Source organism: Heptranchias perlo, chromosome 1 (assembly GCF_035084215.1).
Source record: "Heptranchias perlo isolate sHepPer1 chromosome 1, sHepPer1.hap1, whole genome shotgun sequence".
NCBI lineage: Eukaryota > Metazoa > Chordata > Chondrichthyes > Hexanchiformes > Hexanchidae > Heptranchias > Heptranchias perlo.
In genome coordinates, this window is record NC_090325.1 from 22,881,037 (window position 1) to 22,899,763 (window position 18,727).

The 18,727-nt window shown below is 45.4% G+C and overlaps 1 protein-coding gene across 2 annotated transcripts in view; it reads left to right on the forward strand.

Annotated features, from left to right (window-relative positions):
• The window catches only part of rnf103 (ring finger protein 103), an 80,615-nt gene that overhangs the window by 20,800 nt on the left and 41,088 nt on the right, over nt 1-18,727 (forward strand). The window contains exons 3-4 of one of the 2 annotated variants that reach the window (XM_067982244.1): nt 3,500-3,615; nt 5,876-7,942. The exons of the other annotated variant lie outside the window; for it this stretch is intronic. Of the exons in view, the coding sequence (XP_067838345.1) occupies nt 3,500-3,615; nt 5,876-7,421 (1,662 nt within the window). The 3' untranslated portion in view covers nt 7,422-7,942. Of the gene's footprint in view, nt 1-3,499; nt 3,616-5,875; nt 7,943-18,727 lie in introns of those variants that run through there. 2 annotated transcript variants of the gene reach the window in all.

Consider the following 18,727-nt stretch of genomic DNA (forward strand, 5'->3'; position numbering starts at 1 on the left):
TCATCACCCGACCCCAAAAAAACCACCCTTGACCCCTCTGTCCTTGCAAACTACTGCCCCATCTCCAACCTTCCTTTCCTCTCAAGTCCTTGAACGTATTGTCGCCTCCCAAATCTGTGCCCATCTTTCCCGCAACGCCATGTTTGAATCCCTCCACCCAGGTTTCCGCCCCTGCCACACTACTGAAACGGCCCTTATCAAAGTCACAAATGACATCCTATGTGACTGTGACGATGGTGAACTATCCCTCCTCATCCTTCCCGACCTGTCTCCAGCCTTTGACACGGTTGACAGCACCATCCTCCTCCAACTCCTCTCTTCCGTCATCCAGCTGGGTGGGACTGCACTTGCCTGGTTCTATTATCTATCCAGTTGTGCAATGCCTTCTCTCCCACTTCTGCACCGTTACCTCTGGAGTCCCCCAAGGATCTATCCTTGGCCCCCTCCTATTTTTCATCTATATGCTGCCCCTCGGCAATATCGTCCGAAAACACGATATCAGATTCCGCGTGTATGCTGACAACACCCAGCTCTACCTCACCACCACCTCTCTCAACCCCTCCACTGTCTCATTTGTCACACTGCTTGTCAGACGTCCAGTACCAAATGAGCAAAAATTTCCTCCAACTAAATATTGGGAAGACCGAAGCCATTGTCTTTGGTCCCTGCTGCAAACTCCATTCCTTATCCACCGACTCCATCCCTCTCCCCGGCCACTGTCTGAGGCTGAACCAGACCATTCGCAACCTTAGCGACCTATTTGACCCCAAGGTGAGCTTCCGACCACATATCCGCTCTATCACCAAGACCGTCTACTTCCACCTCCGTGACATCGCCACACCTCAGCTCATCTGCTGCTGAAACCCTCATCCATGCCGTTGTTACCTCTAGACTGGACTATTCCAATGCTCTCCTGGCTGGCCTCCTATCTTTCACCCTCCATAAACTTGAGCTCATCCAAATCTCTGCTGTCCGTATCCTAACTCGCACCAAGTCCCGCTCTCCCAGAAACCTTGTGCTCGCTGACCTACATTGGCTCCCGGTCCGGGAATGCCTCGATTTTAAAATTCTCATCCTTGTTTTCAAATCCCTCCAATGCCTCGCCCCTGCATGTCTCTGTAACCTCCTCCAGCCCGACAACCCTCCAAGATCTCTGGGCTCCTCCAATTCTTGCCTCTTGCGCATCCCCGATTTTAATTGCTGCGCCATTGCTTGCTTTGCCTTCAGCTGCCTAGGCCCTAATCTCTAGAATTCCCTCCCTAAACCTCTCTACTTCTTTCTCCTCCTTAAAGACGCTCCTTAAAAACTACCTCTTTGACCATCACCTGTCCTAATATCTCATAGAATCATAGAATCATAGAAGTTACAACATGGAAACAGGCCCTTCGGCCCAACATGTCCATGTCGCCCAGTTTATACCACTAAGCTAGTCCCAATTGCCTGCACTTGGCCCATATCCCTCGATACCCATCTTCCCCATGTAACTGTCCAAATGCTTTTTAAAAGACAAAATTGTACCCGCCTCTACTACTGCCTCTGGCAGCTCGTTCCAGACACTCACCACCCTTTGAGTGAAAAAATTGCCCCTCTGGACCCTTTTGTATCTCTCCCCTCTCACCTTAAATCTGTGCCCCCTCGTTATAGACTCCCCTACCTTTGGGAAAAGATTTTGACTATCGACCTTATCTATGCCCCTCATTATTTTATAGACTTCTATAAGATCACCCCTTAACCTCCTACTCTCCAGGGAATAAAGTCCCAGTCTGTCTAACCTCTCCCTGTAAGTCAAACCATCAAGTCCCGGTAGCATCCTAGTAAATCTTTTCTGCACTCTTTCTAGTTTAATAATATCCTTTCTATAATAGGGTGACCAGAACTGTACACAGTACTCCAAGTGTGGCCTCACCAATGCCCTGTACAACTTCAACAAGACATCCCAACTCCTGCATTCAATGTTCTGACCAATGAAACCAAGCATGCTGAATGCCTTCTTCACCACCCTATCCACCTGTGACTCCACTTTCAAGGAGCTATGAATCTGTACTCCTAGATCTCTTTGTTCGATAACTCTCCCCAACGCCCTACCATTAACGGAGTAGGTCCTGGCCCGATTCGATCTACCAAAATGCATCACCTCACATTTATCTAAATTAAACTCCATCTGCCATTCATCGGCCCACTGGCCCAATTTATCAAGATCCCGTTGCAATCCTAGATAACCTTCTTCACTGTCCACAATGCCACCAATCTTGGTGTCATCTGCAAACTTACTAACCATGCCTCCTAAATTCTCATCCAAATCATTAATATAAATAACAAATAACAGCGGACCCAGCACCGATCCCTGAGGCACACCGCTGGACACAGGCATCCAGTTTGAAAAACAACCCTCGACAACCACCCTCTGTCTTCTGTCGTCAAGCCAATTTTGTATCCAATTGGCTACCTCACCTTGGATCCCATGAGATTTAACCTTATGTAACAACCTACCATGCGGTACCTTGTCAAATGCTTTGCTGAAGTCCATGTAGACCACGTCTACTGCACAGCCCTCATCTATCTTCTTGGTTACCCCTTCAAAAAACTCAATCAAATCTCCTTATGTGACTCGGTGTCAAATTTTGTTTGATAACACTCCTGTGAAGTGGCTTGGGACCTTTTACGATGTTAAAGGCACTATATAAATGAAAGTTGTTGTGTGTCCCCCCCCCCCCCCCCCCCCACCCCCATTGCCCTCTGTGCCTTTCCAAAACCAGCATGAAAGGAAGTGCCAACAATTTGGATCACAAACCTGCACACGTTATGTAGCTGAACAATGATATGCCACGTGTAATGTAACAGTGCTTTGGTCAGATTCTGGTTTCTGATTTGTGGCTTCAATAATTTAAGACTTCATTTTTATCCAACATGGGCTTCGTTTTCTTTTAAGGTGGGAAATTTTTATTTGTGAAATATCCTATCTCCACATTTTTTGATAGAGTAGATAGGGAGAAACTGTTTCCACTGGCAGGAGGATTGATAACCGGAGGACACAGATTTAAGATAATTAGCAAAGATTCCAGGGGGAAATTAAAAGAATTTTTTTTATGCAGCGAATTGTTATGTTCTGGAATGCACTGCCTAAAAGGGCGGTGGAAGCAGATTCAATAATAACTTTCAAAATGGAATTGGATAAATACTTGAAGAGGAGAAATTTGCAGGCCAAGGAGAAAGAGCAGGGGAGTGGGACTAATTGGATAGCTCCTTCAAAGAGCTGGCACAGACTTGATAGGTGGAATGACTTCCTTCTGAGATGTATGATTCTATGATCTGAGGGTAGAAACTACACATTCTGTTTTATTGTGTATCACTCAAGTGGACTAAAGCGAATTACTTTATTTTGGATTTTTTTTCAAAATGATTTCTGAATTGGTAAATAGTATTTACAGATCAGGCTACAGTTCTGGATAATAGTAATCCTATTTGTTGTTTTGTAATAATCTCTAACATTATTTCACAGGTTGTGGCTAAAGATAAAGACCCTTTATTGGGCAAGGATCAATGGCACAAGATGGTGAAGAAAGTGTCCCAGTTTGGTATACGCACAGGAGTTTTCAATTGTTCCAATGACCCCAGGTAAGCTTTACAGAGAATCTGTTCACCATACGACCCTTTAGAGCATGTTTGGATTCTGTCTGATAACACCAATTACATTACGCAACTGTGTCCATCTGTAATAATCATCCAGTTTTCCTAGCCCCTTGAACCTGGCTCCTTTATACTTTGTGAAGAATTTGACAACAGTGGATGATTGTGCATGTGCAATTAGTTCAGTCTTATTTGCACAATGACTAAGACATTCCTTGATGTTGGTGAGGGAGGGAAAGATTCGCACAGGCTGGCAATACTTAAAAGTGCCTTGCTGGCATGTATAAGCAGTCTTTAGAGGCCAGCTCACATGTGATTTAAATGGTAGAAATGACACTTGCAGTACCTGTTTTGTTTTCCACCAGCAGTACTGAGGCATCAGTTGAAATCCTCTCTCATCACAGCATTGCTTATTTAACCTTCGAGTTATTTCCAGTCTGTAAAATAAATGGTGTGTTATTTGAGTTAGGATATTCATAATTCCTACTCACTGATATGGATGATTTATAGTGTGTGGTTGTACCGCAGGAATTGCGGAATAGAATCTTAATTTTTAAAAATGTAATTGATGTGGAAACAACTGTGAATTTCAGATGTATATAACAGTTCCTTCCAAAAACTTATTTTCATATGTTATGACTATAGTTTGTTATAGTAGTTATTTGCATAGTTCTTGATCTGTAGCATTGGACATTAACATTTCTAAATCATGGGTAACCTAATTTGAAATGTGCATTTTAGATGAGAGTTTATTATGATGAAGGATTTCTTTCAGTATTGTGCATTGTGTTGGAGGTTGTTATCAATTCCATGGAGACCAGGGCAAGAAGGTCACATCTATTTGCGGCTCTGTTTGTCGGTTTTAACTTATTACTTGGTTGCCAAAAATGAACCACTTCATAAACCAAAAATGAACCACTTCATAAACCATAAATGACCACACAGAGGCATGAATGACATCCTCTATGACTGTGACCATGGTGTGACACCCTGCCTTGCCCTCCTCAACCTCGGTCAATCTAGCCGTTCTCCTTCATTGCTTCTCCTCCATTGTCTAGCTCCGCGGAGTTGACCTCATGTGGCTCTACTCCTATCCAGCTGAATACAGCCAGCATATCTCCAGCAGTAGCTTCCCTTCCTGCCTCTGAAACATCAACTCTGGAGTCCCCAACAATGTCTCCTTGGCCCCCTGCTCTTCCTCATCTACATGCTGCCCCATGGTGGCATCATCTGCAGGTGCTGATCCAAGGTTTACCTCCAAGTCACGTGCCATCCTGACTAGGATATCGCCGTTCTTTCATTGTCACTGTGTCAAAATCTGGAACTCCCTACCTAATAGTATTGTGGGAATGCCTTCACCACAGGAACTGCAGCAGTTCAAGAAAAAGGCCCAGCACCACCTTGTCATGTGAAACTGGGGATGGGCAATAAATGCCAGCCTTGGTAGTGACGCCCACATCCCACGGAATGATTTTAAAAAATCAGCTTCCATATGTATGCTGTTGACGCCCAGCTCTAGCTCTTTACTACTTCCTTCAACCTCATGATCACCTTTGCTGTCAGACTGCCCATGGTGGACGAGTCAAAATTTCTTGCAAATGAACATTGTGAAGACTGAAGCTGCTATTTTCAGTCCCTCCCAAAACTCTACACCCTTACCACTAACTCTACAACCTTGCCATCTAGTTTGACACAGAGCAGAACTTCAAACCCCAAGACTTCTGCCTCTGCTCCTACCTCACCCCTACTGTCACTGAAATCCTTATACATGTTTTTCTTAATTTCTAGACTCAATTCCTTCAATGTCCCCATTGCTGGCCTACCATTTTCTACCATCCATAAATTCCAACTTGTTCAAAATTTAGCTGTATTCATTCCTGCTCTCCCGTGACCCCAGTCTTCAGTGCTCTATGTTGACTCCATGTCCCCCAGTCTAAAGCTCTCCATCTAACTACCTCTCTCCTCCGCCTCCAAATGCCTTCTCAATTCGTATCTCTTTAACCATGCCTTTGATAACGTCCCCTAACTTTTGTACAGCTCAGTGTCACCTCTGTGATAATTTTACTATGTTAAAGCAGCCACATAGATGGCACGCAATGTCGTTCCTGAAGGTGAGTTGTATTTACAAATAATTTAGCAGATAGCTGTTGCTATTTCTCTGCATAAGATGTGCAAATGGTTGTAAAATCTATTTATATTTTGCTTCTGATAAAATCTATTCACTTGTTCTATCTGTGTTTTTCTGTAGATACTGTAGCAAAAGAGGATGGTTGAGATCCACGCTCATAATGTCCATTCCACAGACGAACACTTCAAAAGGGAAAGTGATGCTTAAAGAGTACAACGGCCGCAGGATTGAAGTTGAGCATATTTTTAAATGGATAAACGCTCATGTGGCATCTCGGATCAAAACCATCCGAAGCACTGACCAGCTAATGGAAGAATGGAATAAAAGTGACCGGTATCGTGTAAAGATGTACTTGTTTGCAAATCTGGATCAGCCGCCTGCATTCTACTCAGTTCTCAGTGTAAAATTTACAGGTCGTGTGGAATTCATTTTTGTTGATGTCCAGAACTGGAACAATGACAGCCACATGAAGGAGATTGGTGTACATCAGTTCCCAGCATATATAGTGAAAACTCCTGAAGGGATCTATAAATATGGGAACACTACAGGGGAATTTATATCTCATCATGCAATGGATGTATTCCTTCGATCATTGCAGCCTGAAGTAAATGACCTCTTTGTCTTGAGTCTAGGTTTGGTTAATTTAATGGCGTGGATGGACTTATTTATAACACAAGGTGCTACAATAAAACGTTTTGTAGTTCTTATAAGCACACTGGGAACTTATAACTCCTTATTAATAATGTCCTGGCTACCTATAATTGGATTTCTTCAGTTACCATATTTGGAAAGTTTTTATGAATATAGTTTAAAATTTTTGAGGTATGCCAACACAACCACTTTGGCTTCATGGGTGCGAGCTGACTGGACTTTCTACTCGTCCCATCCAGCTCTATTTCTCAGCACATACCTGGGTCATGGTTTGCTAATAGATTACTTTGAGAAAAAACGGAGACGTAATAATAATGATGATGAAGTAAATGTTAATAATCTTGAGTGGCTATCAAGTCTGTGGGACTGGTATACAAGCTACTTGTTCCATCCAATTGCTTCATTTCAGCATTACCCTCACAATTTGGATTGGGAGGAAGATCCTGATTTGTTGCTGGAGAGACTTGCGTTCCCGGATCTGTGGCTGCATCCATTGATACCAACGGATTACATAAAGAATCTACCGACATGGCGATTTAAATGTGTTACAGGACGTTCTGAAGATGAAATAAGTGAAAGTTGTCACGAGACTGACAGTGATTCCGAAAGTGAAAGCCATGATGTAGTGTGTAATAAATCAGGGATAAGTGATAATGAGGAGGCAAGTGCACGCCGGATGCCTGCTGAAGGAAAGGTACAAACTAATGCAGAAGCCAATGCCAGTGAGAAGGATTCTGGCAACGTCTGTCAAAGCACGCCAAGGTTAAACGGAAACACAAGTGTCACTGAAGATGATGATAAGCCTGATTGGTCTACTTGGCCCAATAATATGCTGCATTGCTCAGAATGTGTGGTGTGCCTGGAGAATTTCAGAAATGGCTGCTTAATAATGGGGCTACCCTGTGGTCACGTGTTCCATCAGCAATGCATCGTGGTCTGGTTGGCAGGAGGACGACACTGCTGCCCCGTGTGCAGATGGGCTTCGTACAAAAAGAAGCATCGTTTTGTCAGATAAGAACAATCATCCAGCAGCAGCAATGCTTCCTAGTTGTCTGAAAAATACTTAACATCTATTTCAGGCTCTTCTTAAATATCTAACACTTAATATGTATTGTGATGTTTGTTGTTCATGTTTGTGCTTTTTTGTGGTTTAAATTTAGTTTTATGTAGAATTTATTTTGAGCTGATCCACAATATAACCACACTACATTTACTGATGAGTCTAATAAAGTTGCCTTGTTTATTTCTGGATGCTTTGTAATAGTAACACAGTAATTTCTGTTTCAGTATGTTTAACTATTAAAATTGACATCTACCAGAGAACAAAAAAGACCTTCCAATTTGACATACTTAAAAAAAAAAATAATAATAATTAATGAATTTACAATTTCTTTCAAAAGAATTTCCTTTCCTATTCTAGTTGCAGAACATTGGGCAGTATTTCTTTACACAGATCTGGGGACAGCTCATGATGATTTTGAAGTGGAAAACCTGCTTATTGTAAAAGGGGTCAATAAAAAAAAAACTAATGTGTGATGTGTATCCGTTGTTCATTTTAAAGCATATTTTTTGAAGAAGCTCTAAGGAAATTGATAGCCTTCAGGACAATTATTAAAAGTGAAAAAAAACTATGACTGGTTCAGAAAAACATTCACACAAGTTTGGCGAACCAATTATTAAGATGCTTAATGAGTTTTTTGATCCTAACTTTATATGGATGGTGCATATACTTACTGAATGTGTCTTAATTAAAGGGAGCTTGTTGAATTTCTTGCATTCCTCTTTGCATGGAAAAGAAAGTTTTTTTTTTAATTAAGAAATTGTGGTGAAGGTCTATAGTGCAGACAGCACTAAGGTTGAAAAGAATAAGAAGTTTATGTAGCAGTGGTTAGGCAGAGCTAAGCCTAGATTTTAAAAGTTTGTATATCATAAGTAGAATGAAAAACTGAGACGAAGGAGAAAGGCGGGTTGGCAGCAGGGGGTCGACTGGGCGCGTGGGTAACTGCGCACTGCGCACCCGCATCACAGGCTGTCAGCAGGAGGAGCCCTATTTAAAGGGGCAGTCCTCCAATGCAGCTCCTGCAACAAAGAACCATTTGTGGAGCGTGGAGCAGGCCAGAGGCATGGCTGCTTCAAGGTTCTCTGACTCCTCACTCCAGGTGCTGCTCGATGGGGTGAGGAGTAGGAGGGAATTTTTTTTTCCATCTGATGGAAGGAGGGGACCTCCCTCTGCCACCAAAAAGGCCTAGCTGGAGGTGGCCGAGGAGGTCAGCAGCAGCAACAATGTGTGCCAAACCTGGGTCCAGTGCAGGAAGCGCTTTAATGACCTAACCAGGTCAGCCAAAGCGAGTATACTTACGCATTCTCCCAAACTCTGTCTTCCACATCACCTCCAACACCACACAACTCCTTCTGCGCTGCCACCATAACGCTCTCGCATCACTCCTCACATCCACTCAACCATCATCCTCACGTTGCCTGCACTTACTCACCGGCCCAGTTCCCATTCGAACGCTACCACGCAACCCAATCCTCATACAATCTCATGGCTATGTCTCACACGCACCCTCCCATGCATCTTACTCACGCTCACCCCCACCCACACCAATGCATGCAGCAGGTCACTGCAACCATCACTCAGTCACGCCTCTCTGTGTTTTGCCTTGATAGGAGAAGAGATGCCAGAATGCCCAGGAGAGGGCAAGGACCGGAGGGGGCCCGCCATACCAGGTGGTCCTAACGGACGCGGACAGCAAGCATTGGAACTAAGCCGGACCTAGGAGTGCCTGTCCGTGGCGGACGCCAAGACTAGGAACGCACAAACGGCTGGTGACAGAAATCTAACACTCAGCACTCATGATAGCGAATGATCTTAGTATCAATTGGCATCTGCAGCATCTCAACATCTGTCCACATGCTTAATATTGCTTTCTGTTCTCTTGCCGGGCCATCTGCGACCGCTATGACTATGGAGGGCGATTCCTCAGAGGGCCTGCTGGCCTCTGAGGGTGCATCGTCACATCTGAGCCAGCCATCCACCAGCGCAAATACACACACCTCAGTGGGTCCCCGTCCTCAGTTAGTTGGGGTTGCACTTGGTGAGTCACCGCACACGTGAGCACGAGCAGACCCTGGTGGCAGGGGCAGCCGTGGAGAGTCCGCGTCGGTGGGAGCACTCTTCTCCAGGCTTTGCTCAGCTGGACCCAGATGCTGAACCCTGGGGGCCAGCCATGAAAAGGAGAGTCATCGAGGGTCAGCAGCACATTGCCGAGGTACTGGAACAGGTGCCACGCGCACGCTCCACAATTGCGCAGAGGATGGAGGAATCCAACTCCTGCATGAGTGGAATGGTGGCACAGGTACAGGAGAGTATCTCCGAGATACAGCCACAGGGCTGTGAAGGCATCTCTGAGATAGTGTCGTGGGTAAGTGTGGGAATGTCTGCGATGGAGGTAAGGCTAGCAATGAGGACTCAACAATGAGTCCATTCAGGCCCTGACAACGGCCGTTCGGATTCAGGGTGAGCAACATTCTGCCGCCTTAAACAGGCTGACAGATACATTACAACTGGCCTTACAAGGCTTCACACGAGTCTTCCAAATTGTCGTTCAGCAGGGTGGAAGGAGTGATGTGGGCCTGGGCCAGGAGAGGGATGATGGTGAAAGTGGAAGTGGGGATGCCACTCAAAGCGCTTCCACGTCTCACCCGTTGCCCCCCTCTCAACCAGTACCCGCAATGCTGCCTCCTCTCCAGGTGGCCGAGTCTGGCCCTGCACAGGTGTAGGTGGAGCAGTCTTTGGAGGGGCCCTCACGTGCACCGAAACACAGAGGGCGTCCGCGCAAAGCATCTCCGGTCAGGGCATGGATAAGAGCAACCTGCCACTACCTCTGCTGAAGCCACAGGGGTAGCACCACGTAGGGATTCCCATAAACGTACGGCTAAGGTTTTGTGAGCACAAGGGTATGCACAAGGGTGTATGACGGAATGTCATGTTTTTGATTTACTTTCGTTTGTTTTACAAAGCACATTAAAATTTGTTATCACCACTACTGCCACATCTTTGCAAATCTTGTCTGGTTTTTGCAATAATTCCCTTTCCTGAGGATCACCATGAAGACCCACACCTGATGCCACCCATTGTGTTACTGCAGAGTGGGTGTAGGTGTATTTGCAGGGCCCTTTTATGCAGATGACTGGGAGACGCTGGCGATGTCCCCAGTGGCACCCTGGAAGGATCCGGAGGAGAAGTTGTTGAGGGCAGTGGTGACTTTGATAGCGACAGGTAAGAAGATGGTGCTCGGGCCGGCCGGGAGCAGCTTGGCATCAAGGAGGCTGCAGATGTCCACGACTACATGGCGAGTGACTGCGGCTCTGAGTACACTGCTCCTCCGAGAGGTCCAGGAAGCTGAGCCTCGGTCTGTAGACCCTGTGGCGAGGGTAGTGCCTTCTGCGACGCATCTCTCTCTGTGGTTGCCCTCCCTCCTGCTGTGCAGTTGGATGTGTCATAGCACTGTGTTGTGGAGCTCCACATGTCAGAGGTGTTCGTCCTCCAATGAGGTCATGACTGCAGCTATGGCGGCCCCCGTCTGGAAGATGTACATTTCAGGGGGTTCGCAAGGTAGGTAAATGTGACTGCACACCGGGGTTGAGGTTCCAAGTTGGTGAATTTTAGTGTTAGGAGGAGGGTGATGCAGGCCAAACTTTGTCCAAAGTGACAGAGTGGCCTCCTGCAATGAGTGAGGGTCTTCCCCCACCTCCCCCCCAACCTACCTTTGCAGCTTCCACAGGCTGGTGGCTGCAACACATCTGTTTCAACTGGGAGTGTTACCCCCAGTACGGGAAACAAGCTCAGTTTAGATGAAAAATCCCACCCCTCCTAAAATATCCTCCCAATCAGGTCTGCAAACGACCTCAACTATCAAAATAATTGCCTTAAGTGGGATCCCGCCGGCTTTAATTGCTGGTGGGAGTCCCGCATGCGGGGGCTGCGCCTGCATCTAAGGGCGTCATTGGGGAACCCGGAAATGAGCGGGTTGGAGCCGGGCTCCGGACCCGCCCCGGGAATCTGGAATTTTCGGAGCCGCCCCCGCCATGAATGCACCCGCTCAGCCATCCTAAAATCGACTCCTAAAATCGACCCCTAAAAGATCCCCACTTTTGAAGTTATAGAAAAAAAATTAGAATAGAAGGTTGTAACAAATTTCGGGTCTGCCCTAGATATTCTCTCCGATTCAGTATCAATGGTAACTTCCATAAGTAGACCCCTCTTACCTTATGTTCTGGAGAGTATCTTTACTACACATTATCTTGTTAAACAGTAGCGTGACCTGGGGCCGTAATAACAAGATCTCTCGTGTATCGGATAATTGGTTTATTTTGATATGAAATGTGAACAAAATATAGTTTGCACAAAAATTTATGTATTTTCTATCACTCCTTGTAACATCAAGTATTAAACATTGCCCTTTGATAAAGGACTACCTTATTTTACAAGCTGGCATTGCTCAACTGAATGGCACTATCTTTAGAATGCAGATTGACTCTTCCAGAAAAAGGAAGACAAACGTTCGACTTCTGATTGCTCAGTCAGTTCTCTGTGACAATTGGTTTGTCAAGCTGCCAATCAAAACTAACATCTTGACCAAGAAACCTCTACCTTTCCTTCCCTCTCCTCTTCCCCCCCCCAAGCCTGTGTCAGAGCCATAGCAACTACATTGCCTGTTAGCTAAGCCATCTGCTAGCACCTCTGAATGGACATCAACATTACAGGTGCAAAGCTTTCTGGAATGTACTAATGACCTAGTCCCCATTTGCCTCAAAGCTAATATTGATAACAGTTTTAATGTCTTTGTTCACTCCCATCAACCACCTGTGTCAACTTTGTGATAGATCTGCCCTGGTCCTAATTAAATCTGACTTTATCCTGTTATACCACCAAATAATTAAAAAAAACTGAGTTAATGAGCTGAATAAGGCAGGAACTCCAATTTCCGTGGCAAGAGAAAGCAACACTCTTAGGATAAATCTGGCCTGATCTTCCCACTTTATTCTAAGCAGATACTGATGTGATATTGCCTTAAAAGGAATAGAATAAATGGAAGGTGAATTATTTGATCTAAAAAGGTGAGAACTGTCTCCTGTCATTTCTCTTTTAATGTCCTATTTGTATCTTTAGGCATATAGGGCTCGATTTTAGGATCGTGTTTCCGGCGGGTTCCCAGCGGGGTGGCCCTGAAAATCCCGATATCCGGTCACGTGACCGGATCGCGACGAAATCCCGGCCACTTCCAGGTACCGCGCTGACGTGCGGGGCTGCGCGCGCAAGCCCCGCTGGTGGGAATCCCGCAGGCAATTAAAGCCAGCGGGGTTCCACTTGAGAGTACTTACCTTGCTCGTTGTGGTCAGTTAATGAGCTGAAGCAGCTGTCAAAAGAGGAAGTGTGGGATTTTAGGTTCAAGGCAGTGAGTTTCCCACACTGGGGGAAACAGTCTCCCTCCAACCAGGCGTGTTGCAGCCAGCAGCCTGTGGCAGGTGCCAAGGTGCGCTCCACGGGGGAGAGCCCTCACCCACGCAGGAGGCCACCGCGTCACATAGGGCAACCCCTGCCCTCCACCACCCCCCGCCAAGCCAGAGGACAGACCGACACGAAACCGCAGCCCCAGTCCGAGGAACCACACACCTACCCTGCACAACCCCTCAGACCAACACCTGCCAGTTGGGTGGTGTGTGGAGACCCTCGGAGGACGAAGAGCATAACCAGCACCAGCAGCCTCGCAGTCCACGCCGTCCGCCGCAGAGACGTGGATCCCCCCAACACGGTGTTGTTGCACGCCCACCTGCACAGCAGGAGGGAGGGCTACCGCAGAGAGAGACGCGTCGCAGAGGGCACTACCCTCGCCACAGGGTCCACAGACCGAGGCGCAGCTCCCCGGACCTCTCCGAGCAGCAGTGCAGAGGGAGGCGCAGATTCGCTCGACATGTAGTCGTGGAGATCTGCAGCCTCTTTCATGCCGAGCTGCTCCTGGCTGGCCCCAGCACCAACTGCTTACCTGTCGCTGGCAAAGTCACCACTGCCCTCCACACCTTCTCCGCATCCTTCCAGGGTGCAGCCGGCTACACCGCCGATGTCTCTCAGTCGTCTGCGCGGACGAGCCCTGCAAATACACCTGCACCTCCTCTGCAGTAACACGATGGGTGGCATCAGTGGTGGGTCCTCATAGTGATACCCAGGAGCGGGCATTATTGGACACAACGGACAGGATTCGCGGAGACATGGCAGTGGTGGTGTCAATATAATGTGTGCTGTTTGTTGCTCTGAAATTCAATATGGGTAACACCCATGACAAACCCTCAGACACCCTTGTGCACCCCCTTCATGCTGACGAGACGTTTGCCTTACGCTGCCTACTGCACATATGTGATGCATGCCCTGTGGCTGCAGCACAGGTGGTGGCAGGTTGAGTGAGGCTGGCCGTGAGGGAGATGCACGAGAGGGTGAGTATGGGATGGAGCAATGAGATTGTATGAGGATTGGGTTGCGTGTTAGTGGCAGGGTGAGTACTGGCGAGGTGAGTAGGTGGAGGTAAGATGAGGATGGGGTGTGAGTGGGTATGAAGGGTGATGTGACAGAATAGTGTTGGCGGTGCCGAAGGAGATGTGGGGTGGGGGCAGTGTTGTGGCAGATGGAGTGTAGGGGAAAGACTTCGTGTTCTCACTGCGGCTGACCTACTGCGGTCATTGCAGCGCCTCCTGCACTGTATGCAGGTGGGTGATATGTTGGTGGCGCAGGTGACCCCCTCTGCCACCTCGAGCCAGGCCTTCTTGGTGGCAGAGGCAGACCGCTTCCTCCCGCCCGCCGGGGGGAAGATCTGTGTCCTCCCCCTCCTCCTCACCCCATCTGATGATAGCTGGGGTGAGGCATCATTAAACTGGGAGCAGCCTTCCCCCTGGGCTGCTCCATGCTGCAATTTGTCCCATTGGTTGCAGCATCTGTCAGTGGAGGACTGCCCCTTTAACTAGAGAGCCTCCAGCTGACAGATCGTACTGCGCATGCGCAGCCCGACCGACGCGCAGGCCAGCGCCGTGAACCCCGGAGGAGCAGGTAATTGATTCCTATTAGTGGGTTGCCTGCTACAATCGTGTGGGCAACCCACTAATTTCGCCGAGCGTGTTGACCACGCTCCCGGAGGACCACCCGCTGGGAACCCGCAGGCCTGCTAAATTCGAGCCCATAGTATGTATACAAGTATTTTTTATTATACTCATGGTTTAAATTTATAGATCCCCTTTGAATCTTCTATCAAGACAGTTCAATACTGTCCACAAGTGAAAGCAGGCGATAGTATGAACTGTGGTGATATTTTCATGTATACACACTGGTGCTGTTATAGCAACTACTTTGTGAGGATCTTGGTGAACCGAGGTACAATATCAAGTTCCACTTGCCCTAATCTTATTCTCACGCCACTTTTTAAAAAAAAATCTTACTCAAATTGCACCCTGCAGACATTTGTACAGCATTGTATTGTCCGAATCCTGTTTTCTTTCCTATGCTAAGAAGAATAAAGGGAGTCTTGTGAAAAGAGGGTAGTGACAAAATGAAGGCCTGCTGATGGTAACCTAAAACTTGAATGGGATGTTACAATATGGTTTGTTCATTTTAATAAAAAAACTTTCCTTTAGCTTATCTGTAAGTGGATATTTCAAACCATTTTTAGGATGATGTTTCAAACCAATTATCTGAAACAAATTTGCTTATGGTAACTTTTAATCTTTTTTTTGTATAATTGTAATTTGTATTTCTAATTATTGCTTTACCTTCCTTTTCTTTTATATATTTCTACTCATCCCCTATTTAATTTGAAATATTTTTGCTTCTTATTCTAATCTTCTTGATTAATTTTTTTGGTGTGTTGAGTTTTTACGTATCAGAATGAGGAAGGCAGTAGTGGAGAATGGGCATTTGTTCACTTTTGTGGATTCAAGCCCAGGCCCGAGACTTGAAAGAACAATGTGTTAATTCCCTGCACCACCTTTCACCCTTAATCTTCCTACTTAATGATCTTGGATCTAGGTCTTAATATTATACTCCTTTTATATAAATAATAATATGTCTATTTTCCAGCCTTTCAGGTAAATCCATAAAATTCTATTCTTGGTGCTTTTCCTCCGATGTAGCTAATAAGTGCAACGCATGAGGTAATGTATTAAATGGTTCATTCCTAAACAGCTGACTGGTATTTCATTCCAAACCAAAGTTCATCATACCGGTTCAAATCACTGTAACGTAGTCAGAGAATACTCAGAGGCTGGTACAGGTTTTGAGATTCCTTGTTCAAAGTGACACTAAGCTTGATGGCCGAGTGGCTATATAACTGCTGTGGTAATGAACTATAAAGTCCAGGAAAATCCCTGTTCGGTGCTGAGTTGAGTGTTCACAGCTAAAGTTGTGGTGGGATGTTTCCATCGCTATAGTACCCCTCGGCGAGGGAGGGGAAAAAGGTGTGGAGATGATTGGGTAATTCCCCCGCATTGATGTAAGTGACTGGGATTGATTTTATGCAGGTAAGTCCTGTTGGTTGCAGTTACTAGAGACTCATTTTTAAAAATAGACTGTAAATAAACCTTGCTTTGCTGTTTGCTGAGTAAATAAACTTTTTTGTTTTGTTTGCTGTGAAATATACTGGCTGCAAATCCTGCCAGCCGTAAGTCCCGCCCCACCTCCAACTCATTGGCTGACACAGTGGTGTCAATAGGTGCAGGAAAAATCATAGCCAAGCTCCTGTTCTTGATTGCTGTCTCGTGACTCCTGCTGCAAGCTGTGAACATCCATTTCTCCAAGTCTTTTTGTGCTTCTGGTAACCAACCAGGTCAAAGGATAAGACCGGTTCTACAGTGTTACCTCCAGGTGCTCCCAGTTTAGCCACCTAATCTACAAAAAAAATATGATCTGAAATAAATTAAATTCAAGAGTGGAGTAAATGACCATAAGACCATAAGAGATAGGAGCAGGAGTAGGCCATTTGGCCCCTCGAGCCTGCTCCGCCATTTAATGAGATCATGGCTGATCTGATTTTTACCTCAACTCCACTTTCCCGCCCTTTCCCCATATCCTTTGACTCTCTTGCTGATCAAAAATTTGTCTAACTCAGCCTTGAATATATTCAATGACTCAGCCTCCACAGCTTTTTGGGGTAAAGAATTCCAAAGATTCACGATCCTCTGGGAGAAGTAATTCCTCTTCATTTCCGTCTTAAACAGGCGACCCCTTATTCTGAGACTATGCCCCCTAGTTTTAGATTCCCCCATGAGGGGTAACATCCTCTCAGCATCTACCCTATTGAGTCCCCTCAGAATCTTGTATGCTTCAATAAGATATAAATGGGGAATGGGATTAACTGGATTGCTCTTACAAAGAGCTGGCATGGGCTGAATGGCTTGCTCCAGTGCTGTAACCATTTTATGATTCTAAATTTGAAGTTTCTGCCACTTATAAAACAATCACTCAAAAATACTGAACTAATGTTTGGCATAAAATACAGCAGCTAACATCGCAATTAAGTCAAATGCTCTCTTGCCTTTTAAGTGATGATGCTCAGTCAAGAGGTAGTCAGTAACCTCCTTCTAAGCTTTTACCACCCCAGCTGCAAGGAAATGAGTGAGTTGGGTGTGTTGTGACGCACCTTTTTACAGCGAAACAGCCGAGATCAGTTTTGCAGTGAAATATTTTTTTTTGAGAAACCTTAGTGAAGGATTGAGGCCCATAGTGTAGAACACCATCAAGGTAGAAAAAAGTAGACCAGGCAAAATAAATTAGAGCAGTGATTAGGTGATGCGAACCTTGGGTTACAAAACTTGAAAATTGAGGAAATGCGAAAATGAGAAGGGTAAGGGATTCCACATTTTCGAGGTCCTGTGGAAAAAAATGAATGAGTAAGACTGCAATTGAGGGTTCGATTTCAAAAACGCTGCAGAACATTTGAAGCTTAGAAGGAGCAAGAGAGGAAGATTCAGAAAAGCACAGTAGTAGTAAAACAGACCAATAAGGCTGCAGAGAGGCTGGAGTGCAGGATCACCTTTTGCGGGACCAGCCTTTTCCTGTATCCTATCCAGAAGTGTCAGTGAGGTAGTAGGGCTTCCCCAGAAATGGGAGCAGTTTTTAAATCTTACAGATTTGAGCTTTATAGAGAAATTAGTTGAGAGTAAAATGTTCATAAAAGGAGCAGTTGAGTTTCTTGAAGACTGCTTGAGCAACAGACAACTTGTGGGAATCCCATTTGTGCTGATACGGCCATTATTATCAATAAAGGACAAAGGTTGGAGCTATCAAATCTGACAAGTAATAGCTGTTGAACTTGAGAGACATGAGAAAATTGTGCCTTCGAAGAATAAAAAGAAACGAAAGTTTCAGTACTTTATTAAAGATCTTGGAGACTAAGATGCAGTCATTCAGCCATTGTACTACAAGAGGGTACACTGAGGGTGTGCTACCTGAAGGTTAATGAATGTTGAGTGAAAGTCTCAGCAAAAGAGTGTAGAGAACTGCATGCAGAGTAGAGACAGTCATTGATGCAGACAAGAAACAGAGAATGAGACCTGGGGAACTCCTGAATTGATTGAAATTCAGAGGATAATCCATCATCAATGGCAAACATAGAGCTACTTGAGAGGAATCTAGATAGCACACAGTTTTGGTAGTAACTTTTTTAGAATTGCACAGTGCCAGACCTTATCAAAGAATTGCAAGTAACCTCTAGATTGTAGTTGTTTGCTAGTACCACAACGTTCTGCAACATTGCACTACCATTTCTGGACATTTTAATTAATTCTACTACTTACACCTAGCTAAACAACATGCAACATGCCCTTAGCTTTAGTTCCCCCCCCCTCAAAAAAAACTCAAGTATACTAAGGTTTCTCCCTTTATGGTCAAATAATTAGTCTGCTAAATTAAATGTATTATGAATGGGATGGTGCTTTACATTCCCAACAAATGTACTTTGCCAGCTAGAACATTGGGTGGTAAATTGCCATACAAGAGAGAGGAACTCAGTAGAATGTACCAATTCTTTCTCTGTGTGATCTCAAGCACACACTTCCAAAAATTGCAGTGAGGTAAAAGTGGAGCCATTCTTTCATAACAGAAAAATATTGGTATAGTATAATAAATTTTTGGTGAGTTTTCTATATGGCTCAGTTGGTACATTTTCTGCATAGTATAGCACTGAACTACACAGAGCACAAAGTCCCAGGTCTGACTCTTGGTCTGTATTGAGTTGACTGATCTCAGCTGGGGCAGTAGTAGGACACTGATTGTTTGTA